Source organism: Nycticebus coucang, chromosome 10 (assembly GCF_027406575.1).
Source record: "Nycticebus coucang isolate mNycCou1 chromosome 10, mNycCou1.pri, whole genome shotgun sequence".
NCBI lineage: Eukaryota > Metazoa > Chordata > Mammalia > Primates > Lorisidae > Nycticebus > Nycticebus coucang.
In genome coordinates, this window is record NC_069789.1 from 106,687,342 (window position 1) to 106,708,936 (window position 21,595).

Here is a 21,595-nt window from a genome sequence, read left to right on the forward strand (position 1 = left end):
GTTTATGGCACATCTAGGGAGAGAGGTGTCCAGAAGCAGACAGTCTGGGCCTGAAGCTCAGAAGTCATAAGTACCATTGACTTGGGAGTGAATAGCAGAAAGCCAGGGATGTAGCTGACACCTGGGGAGGGCACAGAGCACAAAATGGGCCCAGGGTCCTCAGCATTTAGGAAGGGTGAGGGAAGGATGAGAATTCCCTGAAGAGCTGAAGGATTCCCAAAATGCAAGGGGGTGGAGTCTTGCAAAGTGGTCAGCAGGCTTGACAATCCTGAAGATGAAGACAGACAATGCTGGGAGGTGGCAGCACATGCCTGTGGCCCCTTTGTGAGCTGGTGTGGGATAGAGTACAGGGTTAAAAGTGCTAGGCACAAGGGACAGAGTGATCTGGGAAAAAGGCAAGCATCACTGCTGGCCATGAGTACTAAAAACAATATGTGCTAGACTCAGCATACTATCCCAACCCTAAGTCATATACTAACAATGATAAGAAAAAGGCAAAACATAAGTGCAATAGACAGAATATGTTAAGAGTTCAATCATGCAGCTAAAGATAAATTCCTTATTTTCTAACTTGGTTGAAGCTTTCTGCTGTGCTATATTTTCTCATGCCTGACTTCGATAAAAGCCTGTGAGGAATGTTGGGAGGGGCTATACTGTTGTCTCTGTGTGGAGGGCTTGGGGTGTTGTCCTCTCTGGGGCCCCTCAGTTCTATATAAAATGGACTAAGAAGGTGTTATTTTGCTTCTAGTTGCACTGACAGGCTGGGGCACAGGAAGTGGGGAGCACAGGTGGTTCTTCCAAGAGACTGAATAAGAAATATGGCAGATGCTGCCATTGCCTACTGGTCACCCACTTCCCAATACCTTTCTCTCCTGTCCCTGTCAGAGGTACAAAGCCCAGCCACCTTGTTATCATGCGTTTTCCCATGACTCAGCCTTGACCTCTGACATATGTGGGCATGTACCAGGGGCTTCTAGTTGGGGTTAGGGTTTCTGGACAGTCCATGATTTGTTTCATTTTAAGTTACAAAGTAGGCAGATTTAAATCCTTGGTTTCTACATTTCCTGTGCTATGAGATAGTAAGGACCAACACCTTGATGTGAAGTGTTCTGTGTCAAGAAGAGCATTGACAAAGGTCAGAAACCCTTGTTTTCCTCAGGAGAAAACCTGGAGGAAAGCAATATGATGATGAAAGTGAAGCTTCCCACTATGAATATAAAATGGTCATGTTAGATTTATCCTGCTTTGGGCTCGGTGCATGTAGCTCAAGCAGCTAAGACACTAGCCACATACACCAGAGTTGGTGGGTTCGAATCCAGCCTAGGCCCGCCAAACAATGACGACAACTATAACCAAAAAATAGCCAGGCATTGTGGCGGGTGCCTGTAGTCCCAGCTACTTGGGAGGCTGAGGCAAGAAGATCGCTTAAGCCCAAGAGTTTGAGGTTGCTGTGAACAGTAATGCCACAGTGCTCTACCCAGGGCGACAGCTTGAGACTCTGTCTCAAAAAAAAAAAAAAAAAATAGGGGCAACAACACTTGTGGTCAGTGAGCAGGGCACTGGCCCCATATACCAAGGGTGGTGGGTTCAAACCCGCCCTGGCCAAACTCAACAAAAAAATAGCCAGGCTTTGTGGCAGGCGCCTGTAGTCCCAGCTACTCGGGAGGCTGAGGCAAGAGAATCGCCTAAGCCCAAGAGCTGGAGGTTGCTGTGAGCTGTGACGCCACGACACTCTACCGAGGGCGACAAAGTAAGACTGTCTCTTAAAAAAAAAGAAAAAGACTCAGTGCCTGTTGCTCAAGCAGCTAAGGCGCCAGCTACATACACCTGAGCTAGTGGGTTTAAATCCGGCCTGTGCCGCCAAATAACAATGACGGCTGCAACCAAAAAAAAAAATAGCTGGGCATTGTGGCAGGTACCTGTAGTCCCAGCTACTTGGGAGGCGGAGGCGGGAGACTCGCTTGAGCCCAGGAGCTGGAGGTTGCTGTGAGCTGCCATAGCACTCAACGCAGGGTGACAGCTTGAGGCTGTCTCAAAAAAAAAAAAAAAAAAAAGAATATGCTGCTTTGTATAAAAATATGAGTATGTTTTTATGTTTTCTGTCACTGAGAGCTGACAGAAAGGTCTTCAGTGGTTCTCCAGAAAAGGCCCCAAGCAAGGTGAGGGAGACGAACTCTGAGTAGCCAGAATCCAGCAGTCACACAGCCTCATGAGGCCCCCTCAACAGGATGTGATGGGTGCGTGCAAGATGGGGACAAAATTTAGGTTATTCTGTTTTTATTTATTTCAACAAGTAAAAGACTAAAAAAGAATGTGAAAAAGATTTAAGAAAGAAAAGTAACCAAATGCACTTGTGTAGAATGTTTTGATCATTATCATAACAAAACAAATAGAAAACAAAATTTATGAGACAACCAGGAACATCTGAATACTAGATATTTGATACGTGATAATGATAATATAGTTCTACTTGAGATTTAATATTAATAAAATTAATAATTTTTCCTGTTTCATCATAGACCACTAAGTGAAATGAGTATTTTTTTTTCTTAACAGCAGTGCCCAGTAGAGAAAAATACAAAGAACCTTGGGGCCCTGACTGGAACTCAGCCTTGGCAGTTCTACCCACTGTTTTTAAACTAGTGCACAGCAAAAAAGGCAAATGATGGCTTAGTATTATTATAAAAATGGTTTTGTCCCCATGGACCAACATATATATTCATACACACACACACACACGCGCGTGTGTGTATATATATGTACATATATATTCAAAGTCCTGCCCTTTAGAGATATACTTAGAAATACGGACAAAATAATATGATTTCTGGGACTGATGTGAAAATAATCCAGTGGCAAGAGAGTGGTAGTGATAGCAGTGAAAATACATTATTCATGTTTTCAAATGTCCACAACGAATGCTAAAAGATTATTCAGAAAAATAAGTGATTTTCTTCTTTTCTTCCTATTATGAATGCTACAAAATGGTGCAAGCTAATTAAAAAATACATTGTGTATAAACTAGCTGATGACATAATTGGTTAAAATCAAACTTATATGATAGTTAGTATAGCCCCAATTAATCAATTCTCAGAGTTTAACAAATGTCAGTTATATTACTGGGCTGTGCTTATACCAGGGCTTCTCCACCTCGGTACTATGGACTTTTGGCGCTAGAAAATTCTTTCCTGAGGAGTGGTCCTGGGCACTGTATGATGCTGAGAAGCCTCCGCCGGTCTCTAACCACTAGATGTACATGGCACCCTTCTCCCATCACTGCAAATAGAAAAAGTCTCCAGAAAATCACTAAATGTCTTCTGGGGACAAAAGCTACCCAACTGAGAAACTCGGGCTCATTCTAAGGCAGTAGCTTTCAAAAGATCTTGTGACAATGCCCTCAATCCCCATGAAATGTGGTAAAATTTTACTGGGCTTCTATGTCACATGATTTGAAGGTGTGTGTGGTTGAAATGAGGGCAGGAGCCAACAACATTGCAATGACTATGAAGCACTGGCCCCAGGGGACCATGGACACAGGTGTGAAACAATCTGTCTGCAATACAGGAAATCACCTTCACGTGTAAACACAAATTAATTGCTACATGCTTGGAATTTATACAGAACTTTCCAGAAATGCAAGGGCATTTTGTTTTGTTCAAAACTTTTCCCACAGTCACTACTTTGGAAAATTATATCTCATACAACCATGTCTATCACAGTATTTCCTGGCCAACACCATAGCCTGTACAAATTCGTAAGCAACAAACTATCACCCCAGGTTTTCTGGTGTAACTGGGCCTACACAATGACAAGGGAGATACTGCACAGACTTGGCACCCATTACTCTATTACATTACTATAAATTAACTTTAATTATCCTTTACAAAGCAGGCTGTATACCGATTTTTTGACATTACCCATGTGAGTAGGTTTTATTACCTGTTAACTCATTTTAGAGTCAACAGAAAGAACGTTACAAAGTATAGTTCAAGGGTATACTAAGTTTTATAGATTTGGGAACCACCAATCTCAGGTGTCTGCGAAGCACCATTTCCACAGAAAGTCAAAGGTCATCATCAATATTTCTATTCCTAGCTCCTCTGTCCATGATTATACTATGTGGACTAACCACACTTTTGTACCTGTGATTAAAAGTCATCTGCAGTTTGTCTCCTATGTGGATTCTCTCATGTCAATTAACATGGAAGTACCCACAGATGGCTCTTCCCCCCCAATAACGTGCACAGGATTTTTCTCTTGCATGATTTCATGAATGTCAAACAAGGCCAGAGCCCCGTTTTCTGGTTGTCTTGTCTTTGCCCCACCTGCAGAGTTCTCCCTCGAATTTGAGTGCTGACGTCGGACAAGGTGTGAGCTACGGCCAAAGGACTGTTCGAGCCGGTGGTTACGCCCATGGGGCTCCTCCTCTCTAGTGTGAGTTATCTGATGTCGGATGAGGTGAGAGCTCTGGATGAAACACTTCCCACACTGATTACATTTAAAGGGCCTGTCATTTTGGCGAGTCCTCTCATCTTGACTTAAATGTGTGTTGCAGGTGAGAGGTTCTACCCATTCATGCTTTGTTAAAGCTGGTGTCTGCTCAAAGATCAGCCTTTGGCGGCATTCAAAGGGCTTCTCGCCAGCATGTTTTCGCTGATGCTGGGCCAGGGACGAGCTGTGCCTGAAGCCCTTCCCACAGTGGTTGCATTCATAGGGTCTCTCTTCAGTGTGAGTTCTCAGGTGCAGGAAAAGGCAAGTGGTCCGAGAGAAGGATTTTCCACAAACACTGCAGGTGTATGGCTTTTCTCCAGTATGTGTCCTCTTGTGCCGGCCCAGGGATGAATTCTGGTTAAAGGCCCGCCCACAGTCCTGACACTCATAGGGTTTCTCCCCTGTGTGAATCCGCCGATGGACAGTAAGGTGTGTGCTATGACAGAAAGATTTCCCACATTCCGCACACTTGTAGGGCTTGTCTCCTGTGTGGATTCTCTCATGTTGAACGAGGGAAGAGTTCTGGCTGAAGGCTTTCCCACACTCTTTGCACATATAAGGTCTCTCTCCTGTATGAATCCTCTTGTGCACTGTGAGGTGTGCATTATGGTTAAATGACTTCCCACAGTCAGTACATTTGTAGGGTTTATCTTGTACCTGACTTCTTGCAAGTTCTGTAACGGGAACGGCCTGACCAGAAGCTCTGAGGCAATCACCATTTTCATGGGCCTGTTTTCCTGGGGACACTGTCTGCTGACTGACTAAGCTCGAGTTATGTTCTGAGTTTGCAACCTGTGAGTCATAAACAGGGAAACAGTCTTTCCTAGAACTCTCTGGGAATGGATCTGGGTTTGAACTCACCACATAGCTTTCCCCAAATCTGAGAGTTTCGTAGCCTCGATCTTGAATTGGTGCTTCTTTGAGGACAAATTCCAATTGCTTCAAGTTATTCTGGTCCTTCTTGAGTGCCTGGCCCAGGCCCTCCTCAGATTCCCAGTCTTCCCTTAACATGGAGAGACCAGTTGTCTCCTCTTCAGGAAAGCCCTGCTCCTTGAGTGATGCTTGGTCTTCCCGTCTAGGGTCCCAGCCTAAAAGAAAACCAAGCAGTTCTCAGAGGTTGGGGGAAAAAAACAAGCAGAGGACAGGCCTCCAATACCTCATGCTACTCAGTTAGGTTCCTACCAACCTGTATCGGCAAGTCCCTTGATTCTCTCTCTCCTCCCGCCCTCCCACCCCCACCATGCTTTCTTGGAATCTTTTTTTTTGAAACAGGAGTCTCACTCTGTCACCTTGGGTAGAGTACCATGTGTCATAGCTCACGGCAACCTCAAACTCCTGGGCTCAAGCAATTCTCCTGCTTCAGGCTCCCGAGTAGCTGAACTATAGGTGTCTACCATAATGCCCAGCTAGTCTTTCGATTTTTTTTTTTTTTTTTTTTGGAGACAGAGTCTCACTTCGTTGCCCTGGGTAGAGTGCCCTGGTGTCAGAGCTCACAGCAACCTTAATCTCTTGGGCTTAAGCGATTCTCTTGCCTTAGCCTCCCAAGTCGCTCGGCGCTGAGCCAAACGTTTTTTCTTGAGACAGAGCCTCAAGCTGTTGCCCTGGGTAGAGTACAGTGGCAGCACAGCTCACAGCAACCTCCAACTCCTGGGCTCTTGCCTCGGCCTCCCAAGTAGCTGGGACTACAGGCTCCTGCCACAATGCCTGGCTATTTTTTGGTTGTAATTGTCATTGTTGTTTGGCAGGCCAGGGCTGGATTCAAACCCACCAGCTCTGATGTATGTGGCTGGCGCCCTGGTTGCTAAGCTACAGGTGCCAAGCCTAGTCTTTCTATTTTTAGTAGAGATGGGTCTCACTCTTGGCTCAGGCTGGTCTTGAACTCCTGAGCTCAGGCAATGCACCTACCTCGGCCTCCCGGAGTGCTAGGATTACAGGCAAGAACCACCCTGCCCACCCCTCCTCTTTTGACACCAAGTGCCCTGTCTTCAAACACATCCACAAATATCGAGTACCTGCTATGGGCCAGGTTCTGACAATGATGTGAAGCTGTACTAGTTTCTTGTTGTAACAACTTACCACAAATTTAGCACCTTAGGCACCCCACAGTTCAGTGGTTAGGGTACTGGCCACATGCACTGGGGCTGGTGGGTTTGAACCCAGGATGGGCCTGCTAAACAAAAAAAAATATATAGCTGGGCATTGTAGTGGGCGCCTGTAGTCCCAGCTACTAGGGAGGCTAAGGCAAGAGAATCACTTGAGCCCAAGAGTTTGAGGTTGCTGTGAGCTATGACACCATAGCACTCCACAGAGGGTTACAAAGTCAGCTACTAGGGAGGCTAAGGCAAGAGAATCACTTGAGCCCAAGAGTTTGAGGTTGCTGTGAGCTATGACACCATAGCACTCCACAGAGGGTTACAAAGTCAGTCTCTGTCTCAATTAAAAAAAAAAAATTAGCACCTTAAAACACAGGTTTACACTTCTAAGAAAGCAGAAGTGTTGGCAGGGCTGGTTTCTCCTGCAGGCTCTAGCAGAAAATGTTTCCTTGCCTCTTCAAGTTTCATAGGCTGTCTGCATTCCTGGGCCCATTCCTTCATCTCCAGAGCCAGCAGTGTGCCATATTCAAATCCCTCTTTCAGAGATCTCTGCTTCTGCTATCATAGCTCCTTTTCTTTTTTTTTTTTTTTTTGTAGAGACAGAGTCTCACTTTATGGCCCTTGGTAGAGTGCCGTGGCATCACACAGCTCACAGCAACCTCCAGCTCCTGGGCTTAAGCGATTCTCTTGCCTCAGCCTCCCGAGTAGCTGGGACTACAGGCGCCCGCCACAGCACCCGGCTATTTTTTGTTGTTGTTGCAGTTTGGCCGGGGCTGGGTTTGAACCCGCCACCCTCGGCATATGGGGCCGGTGCCCTACTCACTGAGCCACAGGCGCCACCCCATAGCTCCTTTTCTAATTGACCTTCTTGCCTCCATTTTATGACCCTCACAACTACACTGGGCCCACCCCATAACCCACAGTGACCAGGTCTGGGGATTAGGACATGGACTTCATTGTGGGCCAGGCTTCCCTGATCTCTCCCTTTTCTCTTGAGCTCCCTCATCTGCTCCAGTCCTGCCATGACATATACTCATTCTTTCAGGGTCCATTTCACCAGAGTGTCCACAGCCAGTACCTTCAGCCTGATAGGTCGTAGGTGCCAAGAATATCTGTCTCAGGGAACACTAGAGGGACTCAACTGTGGTCCCTAAATTTAACTCTATACACAGCACTTAGAAGATTCTTATAAAATGCAAGTTGGCTCATACAAAAATTTGTATATGAATGTTCACAACAGCACTATTCACACAGCCAAAAAGTAGAAATAACTCCAATGTTCGTCAACAGATGAATGGATAAATAAGATGTGGTCTATCCATACAATGAAATACTATTTAGCCAGAAAAAGGAACAAAGTACTGACACATGCTGCAACATAGATGAGCCTTATGAACATTATGCTAAGTTAAGTAAGTCAGACACAAAGGTCACAAATTGTAAGACACCATTTATATCAACTGTCCAGAACAGGCAAATATATAGCAGGAGTAGATTAGTGAGTGCCAGAGCTAAGGAAGATAGGGAGCAACTGCAAATGGGCAACGTTTGGGGTGACTGCTATGGACTGAATGTTTAAATTCTCTCAAAATTCATGTTGGAATTCTTTTTTATTTATTTATTTATTTATTTGTAGAGACAGAGTTTCACTTTATGGCCCTAGGTAGAGCGCCATGGCACCACACAGCTCACAGCAACCTCCAACTCCTGGGCTTAAGTGATTCTCTTGCATCAGCTTCCCAAGTAGCTGGGACTACAGGTGCCCGCCACAACACCCGGCTATTTTTTGTTTGCAGTTTGGCCGGGGCCGGGTTTGAACCCGCCACCCTCGGTATTTGGGGCCGGCACCTTACCAACTGAGCCATAGGTGCCCCCCCATGTTGGAATTCTTAACCCCCAATGTGAAAGTCTTGGAGATGGAGACTCTCCATGGGGAGGTGATTAAGTCTTGAGCTGCAGATCCTTTGTAAATGAGATCAGTGCCCTCATAAGAAGAGACACCAGAGAGCTTGCTTCCTCTGTCTGCCAAGTGAGGGCACAGTGATAAGGCCTTCTGCAAACAAGGAAGGGGTCCTTATCAAAAATTCAATCAGCTGGCACCTTGGCTTTGGACTTCCAGCCCTACAGAACTGTAAGAAATAAATGTCTGTTGTTTTAGCCACCCAGGCTGAAGTATTTTGTTATGGTAGCCCAAAATTACTAAGACAGTGATGAAATATTCTGGAATTAGACAATGGTGAAGGACATAGTCTATAAATACGGAATATATTCAAAACCACTGAACTGAATACTTTAAATGGGTGAATTTTATGGTATCTGAATCATATCTCAATAAAGGTATTAAAGAGCCAAACAGACCCATGTGCTCCCTACAAGTCAGCCTGGTCGCTGCTACACTTGCTCTCCATGTCACTTCTGGTGATAGTCCCAACACCCCTCCCTGACCTCCCAGCCCCTGCTCACTCTGCTCCCCACCAGCCTCCCCACACTTCCTCCAGTTCAGCCCCTGACTCTTCCTGGACCCTCTGTACACGCTGCTCCTTCTGCCTAGAGTCCTTACCCAAGATATCTGCCTACCTTTTCCTCATGTCCCAGCTTGCTGTCACATTCTCAAAGAGACCTCCTTGCCTGTCTTGTCCATGAGAGCCCTGTCCTTCCTAGGTACCATTTTTTTTTTTTTTGTAGAGACAGAGTCTCACTTTACCGCCTTCGGTAGAGTGCCATGACGTCACAGGACTCACAGCAACCTCGAGCTCCTGGGCTGCCACGATTCTCCTGCCTCAGCCTCCCGAGCAGCTGGGACTACAGGCGCCTGCCACAACGCCCGGCTATTTTTTGGTTGCAGTTCAGCGGGGGCTGGGTTTGAACCTGCCACCCTCGGTATATGGGGCCAGCGCCTTACTCACTGAGCCACAGGCGCCACCCCCAGGTACCATTTTCTTCATAGCCATATCACCTCCTAGTGTTGCTATCCATGTCTCAGACCCCATATTCCCCAGTAATAAGCAAGGGCTTGTCCTCATCTATCATTTTCTTTGCTGCATCCACAGTACAGACGGTAGCACATGGTGGACACTCAGGAATGGCTGCTGAAAGGTTCTCAGCCAGGTGACTGGCTGGGAGATAGCACAGGTGATGTTATGAAAGAGATTAAATACCATGTATCATTGATCCCTATAAAACTCTTAGAAGAAAACAGTCTATTGCTGAGACTAATAATGCCTGTGGGAAGAGCTGGAGGACAATTGGGAGGAGGGGCCTTTTGTTATGATCACTCGCTATAATCACATTATAATCATGTTGGTGTGGTGTTGTGACTCACACTTGTAATGCCAACACTTTGGGAAGCTGAGGCATAAGGATCATTTCACACCAGGAGTTTGCAACCAGCACGGGCAATATATCAAGACCCTGTCTCTACAAAAAAAATTTAAAAATCAGTCCAAGCATGGTAGCATGCACCTGCAGTCCCAGCTACCTGGGAGGCTGAGATGAAGGAATCGCTTTAGCCCAGAAGGTTTTTGTTTTTGTTTTAAGAGACAGAGTCTCATTTATTGCCCTCGGTAGAGTACCGTGCGTCACAGTTCACAGCAACCTCCAACTCCTGGGTTTAGGTGATTCTCTTGCCTTAGCCTCCGCAGTAGTTGGGACTACAGGCACCTGCCACAAAGCCAGGCTATCTTTTTGTTGCAGTTTGGCTGGGGCTGGGTTCGAACCCGCCACCCTCAGTATATGGGGCTGGCGCCCTACCCACTGAGCCACAGGTGCCGCCCTAGCCCAGAAGTTTGACGTTACAATGAGCTATGATGACACCACTGCACTCCAGCCTGGGTGACAGAACAAGACCATATCTTAAAAAACAAAAAAAGTACATAGCTATGAGTATGACTGTATGCTGAGTCTGGGTCCTTGTAGAAAATAGGTTGGTCTTGAGGACCACAAAGCAGCACCTTTTGGTGGGTTCTTACCTGGACAGTGGCCCTGGGTGGTTCCTCTTTCTGCCACCCATAGCTCAGCTCCTTGCTCTAGCTGGGAGATGACTTCAGGTTTAGGAAGCTCAGGACCTGAACACAAGGAAAGACAGGATGTGGGCCACCGCTCTGAAGAGAAAGAACCAGCCCAAGCTCCAGTCTAAAGTCCTCACCATCACAACATATGGTATCTCACAAAAAAGTGAAGGCTTTGCATTGGGACAGAAAAGGGCAGACAACCCCCTGCATGCATGTCCCACAGGGAGTTGGGACACCAGAGGCCTTACATCCTAGAGCAGGGGTCCTCAAACTTTTTAAATGGGGCCAATTCACTGTCCCTCAGACCATTGGAGGGCCAGACTATAGTTAAAAAAAAAAAACAACTATGAACAAATTGCTATGCACATTGCACATATCTTATTTTGAAGTAAAAAAAACAAAACAAGAACAAATACAATCATACCGCCTCATATGGCCCATGGGCCGCAGTTTGAGGACCCCTATCCTAGAGGATGAGTCACTACAGCCTGAGAAGCAGGCCTTACCTATGCAGAGCAGGTGCCCAAAGGTCTCCAGCATCACATCACGGTACAGAGTCCTCTGGGTAGGGTCCAGCTGCCCCCACTCCTCCTGAGTAAAGTCCACAGCCACATCCCAGAAGGTTACTGGCTCCTGAAACACCACACACATTTTCTCAATTAGTTGGACTGTCCCTGTCAGAATTCTCTTACAGAGGAAGAACAGGGAAAGAGAAGATAGGCTGGTGTCTTCAGAGAGCGCTGATGGAATCAGGCCTCACTGGGGACCTAGCAAGTCACTACATGTAGATGTGGGCTGTGCAGCAAGGACACGGGAGAGGACCCAGCAAGATCAACAATGCCAACCACAGCCGGCCTACAATGATCATGCAGGTGAGAGTGGCAAAAGAGAATGGCCAAAACCATTGACTTGTAGGTTTGTGAGCTAAAGAAATAGTTACTGTTGGGCGGCGCCTGTGGCTCAGTTGGTAAAGCGCCGGCCCCATATACCGAGGGTGACGAGTTCAAACCTGGCCCCGGCCAAACTGCAACCAAAAAATAGCCAGGCGTTGTGGCAGGTGCCTGTAGTCCCAGCTACTCGGGAGGCTGAGGCAAGAGAATCGCTTAAGCCCAGGAGTTGGAGGTTGCTGTGAGCTGTGTGAGGCCACGGCACTCTACCGAGGGCCATAAAGTGAGACTCTGTCTCTACAAAAAAAAAAAAAAAGAAATAGTAAAGAAATAGTTACTGTTTTAAGACACTAAGTTTTGAGATAGTTTTATTGCATAGAGCCAGGCAGGCTCATGTGACAGAAGTGGGACAGTTTAAGAGCTCATGAGGGCACTTACCCTGCAAGTAGTGGGTCTGGAGGTGACAGGGGATATGCGCCCTGTCTTAAGGGGCAGCAGGGATTCAGAACTGATTACAGAGAAATACGGGGAAAGTTCTCATGTGGTCAGAACTGCCAATCTTCACAGATAAACTGGAAATTAGATCAGATTTTTATGCAAAAAATTCTGTTTTGTTTCTTTCTTTAAGACAGGGTCTCACTCTGTTTCCCAGGCTGGATGGAGTGCAGTGGTACAATTCACAGCTCACAGCAGCCTTAAATGCCTGAGCTCAAGTGATTCTCCTATCTCAGCCTCCCAAGTAGCTAGGACTACAGAAGCCCTCTGCCACACCTTGCTAATTTTTTAATTTTTTTGTAGAGACAGGGTCTCACTATGTTGCCTGGGCTGGCCTCAAGCAATCCTCCCACACTGGCTTCCCAAAGTGCTTGGAATCCATTATGTGCCAGTGCCCCAGCTCAAAATTCTGATTTTTGTAAGTTGATGCATCATTTTAAAACACGTCCCAGAAACAAATCCTGTGTGCACTAGCTGTGGCAATATCTGAAAGCCAGTTATTTCTGGATCAGAGTCTCAACTCAGCCATTTCCTCCTCAAGAAGCACCAAGTACACACCCAACTTTGCTTCCCAGTTTCCATGCCAACCAACCATCACCCCTTTGGGGCTATGATGGGAAATAAGAGGCTAAAAAATACTTCCCATAGGACAACTGGGTAACTGCATGTAAAAGAATAAAGTTAGTCCCTGCCTTAGTCTGTTTTCTGCTGCTATACCAGAATACCACAGACTGGATAAGAAAACAAATTTATTTCTTATAGCTCTGAACACTGAGAAGTCCAATATTATGGTGCTGGTATTTGGTGTGGGCCTTCTTATTATGTCAAAACATGGCAGAAAGTATCACATGGAGAGAGGGCACAAGTGTGCTGGTTCAGGTCTCTCTTCACAGTCCCATCATGGGGACCTCTTTCCTGATGACCTTTTCTAATCCTAAATATCTCTCTAAGGCAGCATCTCCAAGTAAAATCAACCTATGAATTTGGAGATTACATTTCCAACACATGAACTCTGGGAGCACATTCAAACCATTGTAATCCCCTACCTTCATATCATCTATAAAAAATTAACTTAAAGCGAATCAAAAACATATATGTAAGAGCTAAAACTATAAAATTCTTAGAAGAAAATACAGATAAATCTTTGCAACTTTGGAACTGGCAGACAATTCTCAGATATGAAACAAAAAGCACAAGCAACAAAATATAAATAAACTGGACTTCATCAAAACTTTTATGTTTCAAAGGACACTAACAAGAAAGGGAAAAGATTGGCCAGGTGAAGTGGCTCATGCCTGTAATACTAGTGCTCTAGGAGGCTGAGGTAGGTGGACTGCCTGAGCTCAGGACTTCAAGACTAGCCTGAGCAAGAGCAAGACCCTGTTTCTAAAAATAGCCAGGTGCTGTGGCGGGCACCTGTAGTCCCAGCTATTTGGGAGGCTGAGGCAAGAGAATCACTTGAGCCAAAGAGTTGGAGGTTGCTGTGAGCTATGGTACCACAGTACTCTACCATGGGTAATGAACTACGACTCTATCTCAAATAAATAAATAAAAGGGAAAAGATAACTTACGAAATGGGAGACTGTAATTGCAAATCACGTATCTGATAATAGACTTCTATCTAGAATACATAATGAACTCTTACAACTCAATAATAAAAAGACAACCCAATTAAAATTGGGGGAAAAATCTGAATAATTATTTCTTTAAAGACTATATGAAAAAAGATATATATATATATATATACACATACATACATACATACATACATGTGGCAAAGACTATTTCGGGCCTGGTGTGGTGGCCCATGCATATAATCCCAGAGGTTTGGGGAGTCCAAGGTGGGCAGATCAACTGAGGGCAGGAGAGCAGCCCCAAGTAACACAGTAAGACCTTATGTCCATAAAAAAGTTAAAAAAAATTAGCCAGGTGACATGTGCCTGTTGTTCCATCTACTTAGGAGGCTGAGGTAGGAGGATTGCTTGAGTCCAGGAGTTTGAGGATGCAGTGAGCTACAATTATACCACTGCACTCCAGCATGGGCAACAAAATGAGACCATTTCTTAAAAAAAAAAAACAAAGATTAAAAACAATATTTCCTTTTAAGAAAATCATAAGTAGATTTTAAAATACTAAAGAAATTTTAGTACAGATAGCATGTGGTTCTGACAGGAAACATGAAGAGACTTCTATTCCTATCTATGTCTTCACCTTCCATCCAATCCTGACACGTCTCCCATGCCTCCTGCCCCCACCCACCACCATCACCCACTCTACATGGGTCACAGCTTAGATACTAGGTCCAGTGAGTACTGGTCAGTCCAGGCCAAGAGACCTCTAAGTGGCATCACACAAGTCCTTAATGCTCCTCTTGGCCTCCTTGTTATTCCAACAGAACCCTAGTCATTGCTACTTTCCTTCCTACTCCATCTCAGATGCCTGCAGCCCCCTTCCTGTCAGGCACAGGCTGGGGCCAGGAGGGAAGGGGCTATACTCAGATCTCTCTCCTTCACACACTCTACTACTGCTGACCAGGACACCACAGCATCAGCCAGCACCTGGTCACTGGACCCCATCCTCTCCTCTTTTTCCCACTGTCATAGTTCAGCTTATTCTGTGTACCCCTAGATGCATGAATGGCTTTTTTCAACCCCATGTTTTTCGGTTCTACTTAAAACATCTGAATGGCTCCTTCTCATCACTGGATACAGGACGACCCATCTCAGCCTGGCTATGGTAGGCTAAATGATGGCCCTAAAGATATCAAGCCCCTAGTTCCTATAACCTGTGAATACAAATATGGAAAAAGAGACTCTTCAGATGTGATTAGGATTTCAAAACAAGGTGATTTTCCTGGATTCTACAGGTGGTTACTAAATTCAATCACAAGTATCTTTGTAAGTGGTAGTAAGAGGGAGATCTGACTGTAGAACACAGAAAGTAATGTGATCATCCAAGTAAGATACTACACTGCTGGCTTTGAAGATGTGCAGATGGCCATGAGACAAGGGATGAAAGGTCTATAGCTCTTACAGCTGGAAAACACAAGGAAATGGATCTTCCCGTACAGCATTGGTAGGAAGGGTGGCTCTGCTGGAACCTTGCTTCCAGTCCAGAAAACTTACTTCTATAATCATAAGACTAAATGTGTGTTTCATAATTTGTAGTAGTTTGTTACAGCAACCACAGATAATTAATGCACTGAACCTCTAGGCCCTCTATTTCTGGTCCTTTCTGTCTGTGATGGCCCCCCCAACCATCCCTAGCCCTTGTGCACTTCTCTCCTATACTGAGCAAGGTTGACTTGTGTAATTAATAGGATGCTGTAAATGCTGTGCCAATGACAGTGAATTCAGAGCCCAAGTCATGAAAGTCATTGTAGCTTCTATCTTGCCCTTTCCCGATCCCTTTCTCCATGGGAAAGCAGACACCATGCTGTACCCATACACCCAAGCAGCTCCACAAAGAGATTCGCAAGGAGAACTGAGGCCTCCTGCCAACGGCCATGTGAATGAACTATGTTGGAAGTGGGTCCTCCAGCCTCACACAAGTCTCAGGAGGCAATAGTTAGGCTGACATCCTGACTGTAACTTCAGGAGCTTGGGCCAGAACCACCAGATGTCATCCCATGATTACTGTCAGAAACTGAGATATTTATTGTTGTTTCAGTCCACTAAGTTTTGAGTTATTTGTTACACAGCAACAGATAACTAAAGAGTGCTAACATTTCATAAAAATTTAGAATAACACAATTATCAAAAACCTGCGATCTAACATTATCAATAGTCTGATTTTGTGTACCAAATCTGAAACAATACAAATCCCCAAAAGAACACAAACACAAAAATCAAAGTGTACATAATTTCAAAGTTGCACAGCTTAAGGAAGTATAAATTATTTTTGGTTTCTGTCATGTGCAGGCGGCACCTTATGAACACAGGGTGCAGCCCCCGTGTCCAGAAGTGTTGGTGCTTTGATGGCCAGAAAGTCCGGCAAACATCGGCCGCCCGTAACGCATTCTGCACACTCCCGCCAGGGACGCCCGGGCAGCCGCTACCCTTACGCTATCTCGGTGCGTCACCCCAAGAGGCCATGCCCCACCCTCAAGGCAGCGGCTCCGCAGCGCCTGAGTCCCCAGTGTCCGCGGACTCCGCGCACAGAAGCGTCTCCGTGAAAGCGCTCGCCATCTTGGCGCTCGGCCGACTACGATGCCGTTACGGTCATCACAAGACACCGCCCTTCCCGGAGGGAGCGGATCTGTATGCCGGAGCGGAGAACGCTCCAGCTGGATGTGAGGGGACCGTCCGCGCATGCGCACTCGAGGGCCAAGTACCCGAGTTCGAATCCCGCCTCTGCTCTTGGTTGACAGGGCCAGCGCCCCAGTTTCCCCGCGTGTAAAGGTATCATGGCCGCGCCGTTCGCGTCGCGCGTCGCGATATTAAAGGGTCGGTCTCCGCAAGAGACGGTCGGCCCGGCCCGTTGTTACCTGAAGCCGTGACACTGGAAACCCCGCGGCTGTCACCACTGCTGCCGCTTCTTCCTCGGGGTCCATCCTCTACTGACAGGTTGAGGACAGGGGTCCAAGGCGACCACCAAGTCACAGAGCCGCCCGAGCCTATGGGACCACCCGACTCACCGCCCGCCGGACAATGGCGGCCGCAATGGCGACGCCGCAACTACAACCCCCAGAAGGCCGTGCGGCAGCCCGACCAATGGGAGCATGCGCTGCCTGCCTCCGACCAATGGGAGCGCTTTGGCTGCGGGCCAATGGGAATCCTCAGCGGGTGCGGACGCTCCTTGCTCGTGGCTGGGGGCCGGGTAATCTGGTTAATCTCTGGAGGACTCTGAGGGGCTTTCTGGGTCACCGGGTTGGAGGGCTCGCCCTCCCTCCTCAGTGCCGAGGGGTCATCTGCGTCTACGTTGTCGGGTACACGGGCAGGGTAGTTAAGCTAGGGCGGGACCCGCGCTGTTGACCCGAGACATGCAGGCAGTAGACCCGGGCTTTTCCCCGCGTTGCTCTGCATGCCCACCTTTTACTCAATACGCGCACGTATCAAAATTACTCAAACGTTTAAGCATTTTATTAACATAAGAGAAATAGAGGGGGGCGGCTATTAACTGGAGAGGGGAACGGAGCTTCAAGACTAAGTCACGTTGTTTCTCTCCGAGTGGGGTGTTTACTTTGTCAATGCTCTTTTTTGTTAATTTGTTAGTGTCCTTTAACAAATTAGAAAATAAAAATAAAAAAGCTTATGTTGGGCCGGGGGCGGTGGCTCACGCCTATAATCCCAGCACTTGGGGGTCCAAGGAGCGTGGATTGCCTGAGTTACGAGTTCGAGACCAGACTGAGCAAGAGCAAGAGCAAGACCTTATGTCTAAAAAATAGCCAGGCGTTTTGGTGGGCGCCTGTAGTCCCAGCTACTTGGGAGGCTGAGGCAAGAGAATCGCTTAAGCCCAAGAGTGTGAGGTTGCTGTGAGCTGTGATGGCACAGGAGTCCACGCAGGGCAACAAAGTGAGACAAAAAGTAAAAGCTGATGTTCAAGATGCATTCAAACCACAGCAAATTTCTTTTTCCTTTTTTTTTTTTTTTTGTGACAAAATCTCACTCTCTTGCCCTGGATTGAGTGCATTGGCATCATAGCTCACAGCATCAAACTCTTGGGCCCAATCTATCCTCCTGCCTCAGCCTCCAGAGTAGGTGGGACTACAGGCATCCACCACAACACCCAGTTAATTGTTCTGTTTTTAGTAGAGATGAGGTCTTGCTCTTGCTCACCCGGGTCTCCAACTCCTGAGCTCAAGCAGTCCACCCCCCTCAGCTTTCCAGAGTGCTAGGATTACAGGCATGAGCCACTGCCCTTGGCCAACAAATTTCCTTTTCATTAAAGTCCAGGCATGGCATGGATATAGGCAACACTACTTGGTAACCTTTCATGAGTAAATCATATAACCTAATGGTTTGTGCCCTCATATTAATCTGAAATAAATAAAATAAAACATACTAAAGCCCAGGCATGTTACAGGGAAGAGAGCAAAGGTATCTGCCTTCCTCCAAGGGACTGATGGTGAAGTGGGCAGGGGCAGGAATAAACCACAATATTACCCTTTGAACTGTGCTGAAGGGTGAGGACAGTGGTGTGGTCACCAGTGAGGATGAAAAGCTGGCTTTTAAGGAACCACATTCTCCCATCCCTCTTCTCCCTTCTCTGTCCTTAGCTCTCTGCCCTCAGGCCCAACACATTCAGCAGTAACAGGAGGATGATGAGCAGGTGTTAGGACAGTTAAAATTTATGGGATGCCACCATTTTGGACTGAGTTCCTGGCCTAGGCCCCAACAGGCCAGACCAACTTTGTGCTACATGCCATATAATCAAATGGAAACTTTAAGGAAACAAGTAGATCCCCAAACAGACCAGTTTTTCCTGAAAACAGATTCCAGACCTACCTGAGTCAGCATAATAAGCAAGGCCCCTCTATTTTAACCCTAACAAGAGAAGTTAGCAGATGTTAACCAGCCTTTCCTCTATTGTTTTGGTTCTTTATTCCCACCTTAAAAAAATCCACTGTTCTCTCATTCTACTTTGCAAATTGGAGGCTGCCCCAATTCATGAATCACAAATAAAAGCCAGTTAGATCTTAAACTAAATTTGTTGTAATTTTATCTTTGGCAAGTTCATCTTCACTCACCTGAACAGGTGGCAGTGGTTGCTGTGGAAAACATGGTTCAGGCAGCCTTCCAGGAGACCAAATCTGGATTTTACTGGGAATCTAAACAAAATTTCCAGGCAATACTCATTCTGTGGGCAGAGAAGGTACCAGGGGGATCTGTTGCCTTCCCCTTAGCAGCAGCCTCCAGTGGGTGTCCAAGTATCTATTATCTTCTTCTTAGAAGCCTGTATATTGGCTCAGTGCTTACAGCTCAAGCGGCTAAGGCACCAGCTGGCAGGTTTGAATCCAGCCCAGGCCTGCCAAACAACGACAACTACAACCAAAAAATAGCTGGGTGGTGTGGCGGACACCTGTAGTCCCAGCTACTTGGGAAGCTGAGGCAGGAGAATTGCTTGAGCCCAGGAGTTGGAGGTTGCTGTGAGCTGTCATGCCGTGGCACTCTATCTCGGGTGACGGCTTGAGGCTCTGTCTCAAAAAAAAAAAAAAAGGCAGCTGTGTGTTATTTTGGAACCAGTCACATAGGTCAACTTTCCTCCTAGTTCCTAATGGTGCTGCATTTGTGATGTTGGAATTGTTTTTTACTTTTCTAGCTTGTTTTCCTACTTGATTATCTATTTTGGTTATTGTAATAGTTCTCAAAGTGTGGGTCAGGGGTTTTTCCAAAACCCTTTCAAGAGATCAAAACCAAAACCATAATAACAATGAGATGTCAACTTTTTCTTGCATGCTCAGTTTCTTACGCATGTAGTTTTCCAGAGGCTATTGGACATGTAATGTAACAGATTAAAGGTACAAACAGCTATGGAGAATTCAGCCACCTTCAGTCAAGCTAGACATTAAGATTTTAAAAAATTGGGTTGGCGCCTGTAGCTCAGTGGCTAGTGCACTGGCCACATACACCAGGGCTGGCAGGTTCAAACCCGGCCAGGGCCTGCCAAACAATGACAACTACAACAACAACAACACATAGCTGGGTGTTGTGGTGGAAGCCTGTAGTCCCAGCTACTTGGGAGGCTGAGGCAAGAGAATCACTTAAACCCAAGAGTTTGAGGTTGCCGTGAGCTGTGATGCCATCGCACTCTACTGAGGATGACATGGTGAGACTCTGTCTCAAAGAAAAAAAAATTGAAAAAATATACAATGCAACTCTTTTCAGTAATTTTTGTTTTGGAAAATGTATTTTTCACAAAGTTGGTGCTTTTTAAAAATGATACCTTGTATACCTTGATACCAGTACTGTGGAAACAATATAGTGGGTGGCTTACACAATACAAATTTATTGTTTCAAAGTTATGGAGGCTATAGCCAGGCACAGTGGCTCACACCCATAATCCTAGCACTCTGGGAGACAGGGGGTTGGTTTGCATGAGCAAAAGTTAGACATCGTCTCTACTAAAAATAGAAAAGGCAGGCATTGTGATAGGTACCTGTATTCTCAGCTTCTTAGGAGGTTGAGGCAAGAGGATCATCTGAACCCAAGAGCTTCATGTTGCTGTGAGCTATAACACCAAGGCACTCTACCCAAGATGACAAAGTGAGACTTTGTCTCAAAAAATTTTTAAGAAATAAAATAGGCAGCGCCTGTAGCTCAGTGGATATGGCGCCAGCCACATACACCAAGGCCAGCAGGTTCAAACCTTGCCCAGGCCAGCTAAAAATCAACAATGACAGCTGCAACAAAAAAAAGCCAGGTGTTGTGGCGGTCGCCTGTAGTCCCAGCTACCTGGGAGACTGAGGCAAGAGAATCGCTTAAGCCCAAGAGTTTGAGGTTGCTGTGAGCTGTGACGCCATGGCACTCTACCGAGGGCAACACAGTGAAACTCTGTCTCAAAAATAAATAAATAAAACAAAAACCTTCATCTCAATACCATTTCTCTATGTGCTTGAATATCCACTGTCCCCAGGAGGGGACACGAGAGGAGACCTGAAGGAGATCAGGGAGGGAGCAATAGGGATATTTGGGAGGAGGGTTTCAGGCTGAGATCACAGGAGGTGCAGTGTTCTAGCTAAGGGATACACTTTTGTACCCCTCTTACAAGACTTAAATCAGTGTTTCTCTATCTTTTTTATCTCATGGGACACTTGAACCTAGTTAAACTTCTGTACACTTAAAGTATGTTGATCAAAAAAAAAAAGTAAAAAAAAAAGAACGTGCTTATGGTGCATTGAATTTATTTCAAAAATAATTTAATTAATGATATATATATATAGAGAGAGAGAGTATATATTTTTTCGAGACAGAGTCTCACTATGTCTCCCTCAGTAGACCGCTGTGGTGTCACAGCTCACAGCAACCTCAAACTCTTGGGCTTCAGAGATTCTCTTGCCTCAGCCTCCCAAGTAGCTGGGACTACAGGTGCCCGCCACAATGCCTGGCTATTTTTTTTGTTGTGGTTGTCATTGTTGTTTAGCTGGACCGGACTGGGTTCCAACCCGCCAGTCTAGGTACATGTGGCTCGCACAGTAACCACTGTGCTACAGGCACCAAGACAGATCTTTAAAAATTTTTGTGGCACATCTAAGATCCTCTCAGGGCACACTGGTTGAAAATCACTGACTTACATAGAGGCACATATGCCATATCCCCTCCCACCTTGATAAACACTTTAATTGAGTAGCTTCACCTTTGACGGCCCTCCCACCTCAGTCCACTCAGCTTTCTATATCATATTGTGAGGGTCACTCTCAATTCATCCTGTTATTTCTGATACATACTGAAGCTCTGTGGTGGATTAAACATGGCTAGAAATTCCCTATCACTTCCTGGCAACAAGTAGAGTTTATTATTTTTTTTAAAAAGGACAGCATTCTTTCTTTTCCAAAAGTTACAATAAAATAGGTGGAAGAGGGTAGCGCCCCGTAGCTGGGTGGGTAGGGCACCGGCCACATACACCCAGCCTGGTGTATGTGGGCCAGCTAAACAACAATGACAACTGCAACAAAAAAATA

General features: G+C 46.0%; 1 protein-coding gene across 1 annotated transcript; it reads right to left on the reverse strand.

Annotated features, from left to right (window-relative positions):
* Nucleotides 1-2,414: 2,414 nt before the first annotated feature.
* ZNF8 (zinc finger protein 8) lies at nucleotides 2,415-18,699 on the reverse strand. The gene is made up of 4 exons (XM_053607424.1): nucleotides 16,463-18,699; nucleotides 11,101-11,227; nucleotides 10,553-10,648; nucleotides 2,415-5,579 (listed from the first exon to the last, which is right to left on the reverse strand). Exons 1-4 carry the CDS (start codon nucleotides 16,526-16,528, stop codon nucleotides 4,174-4,176), a joined length of 1,695 nt encoding a protein of 564 aa, XP_053463399.1. The 5' UTR covers nucleotides 16,529-18,699; the 3' UTR covers nucleotides 2,415-4,173.
* Between the last annotated feature and the right edge of the window lie 2,896 nt (nucleotides 18,700-21,595).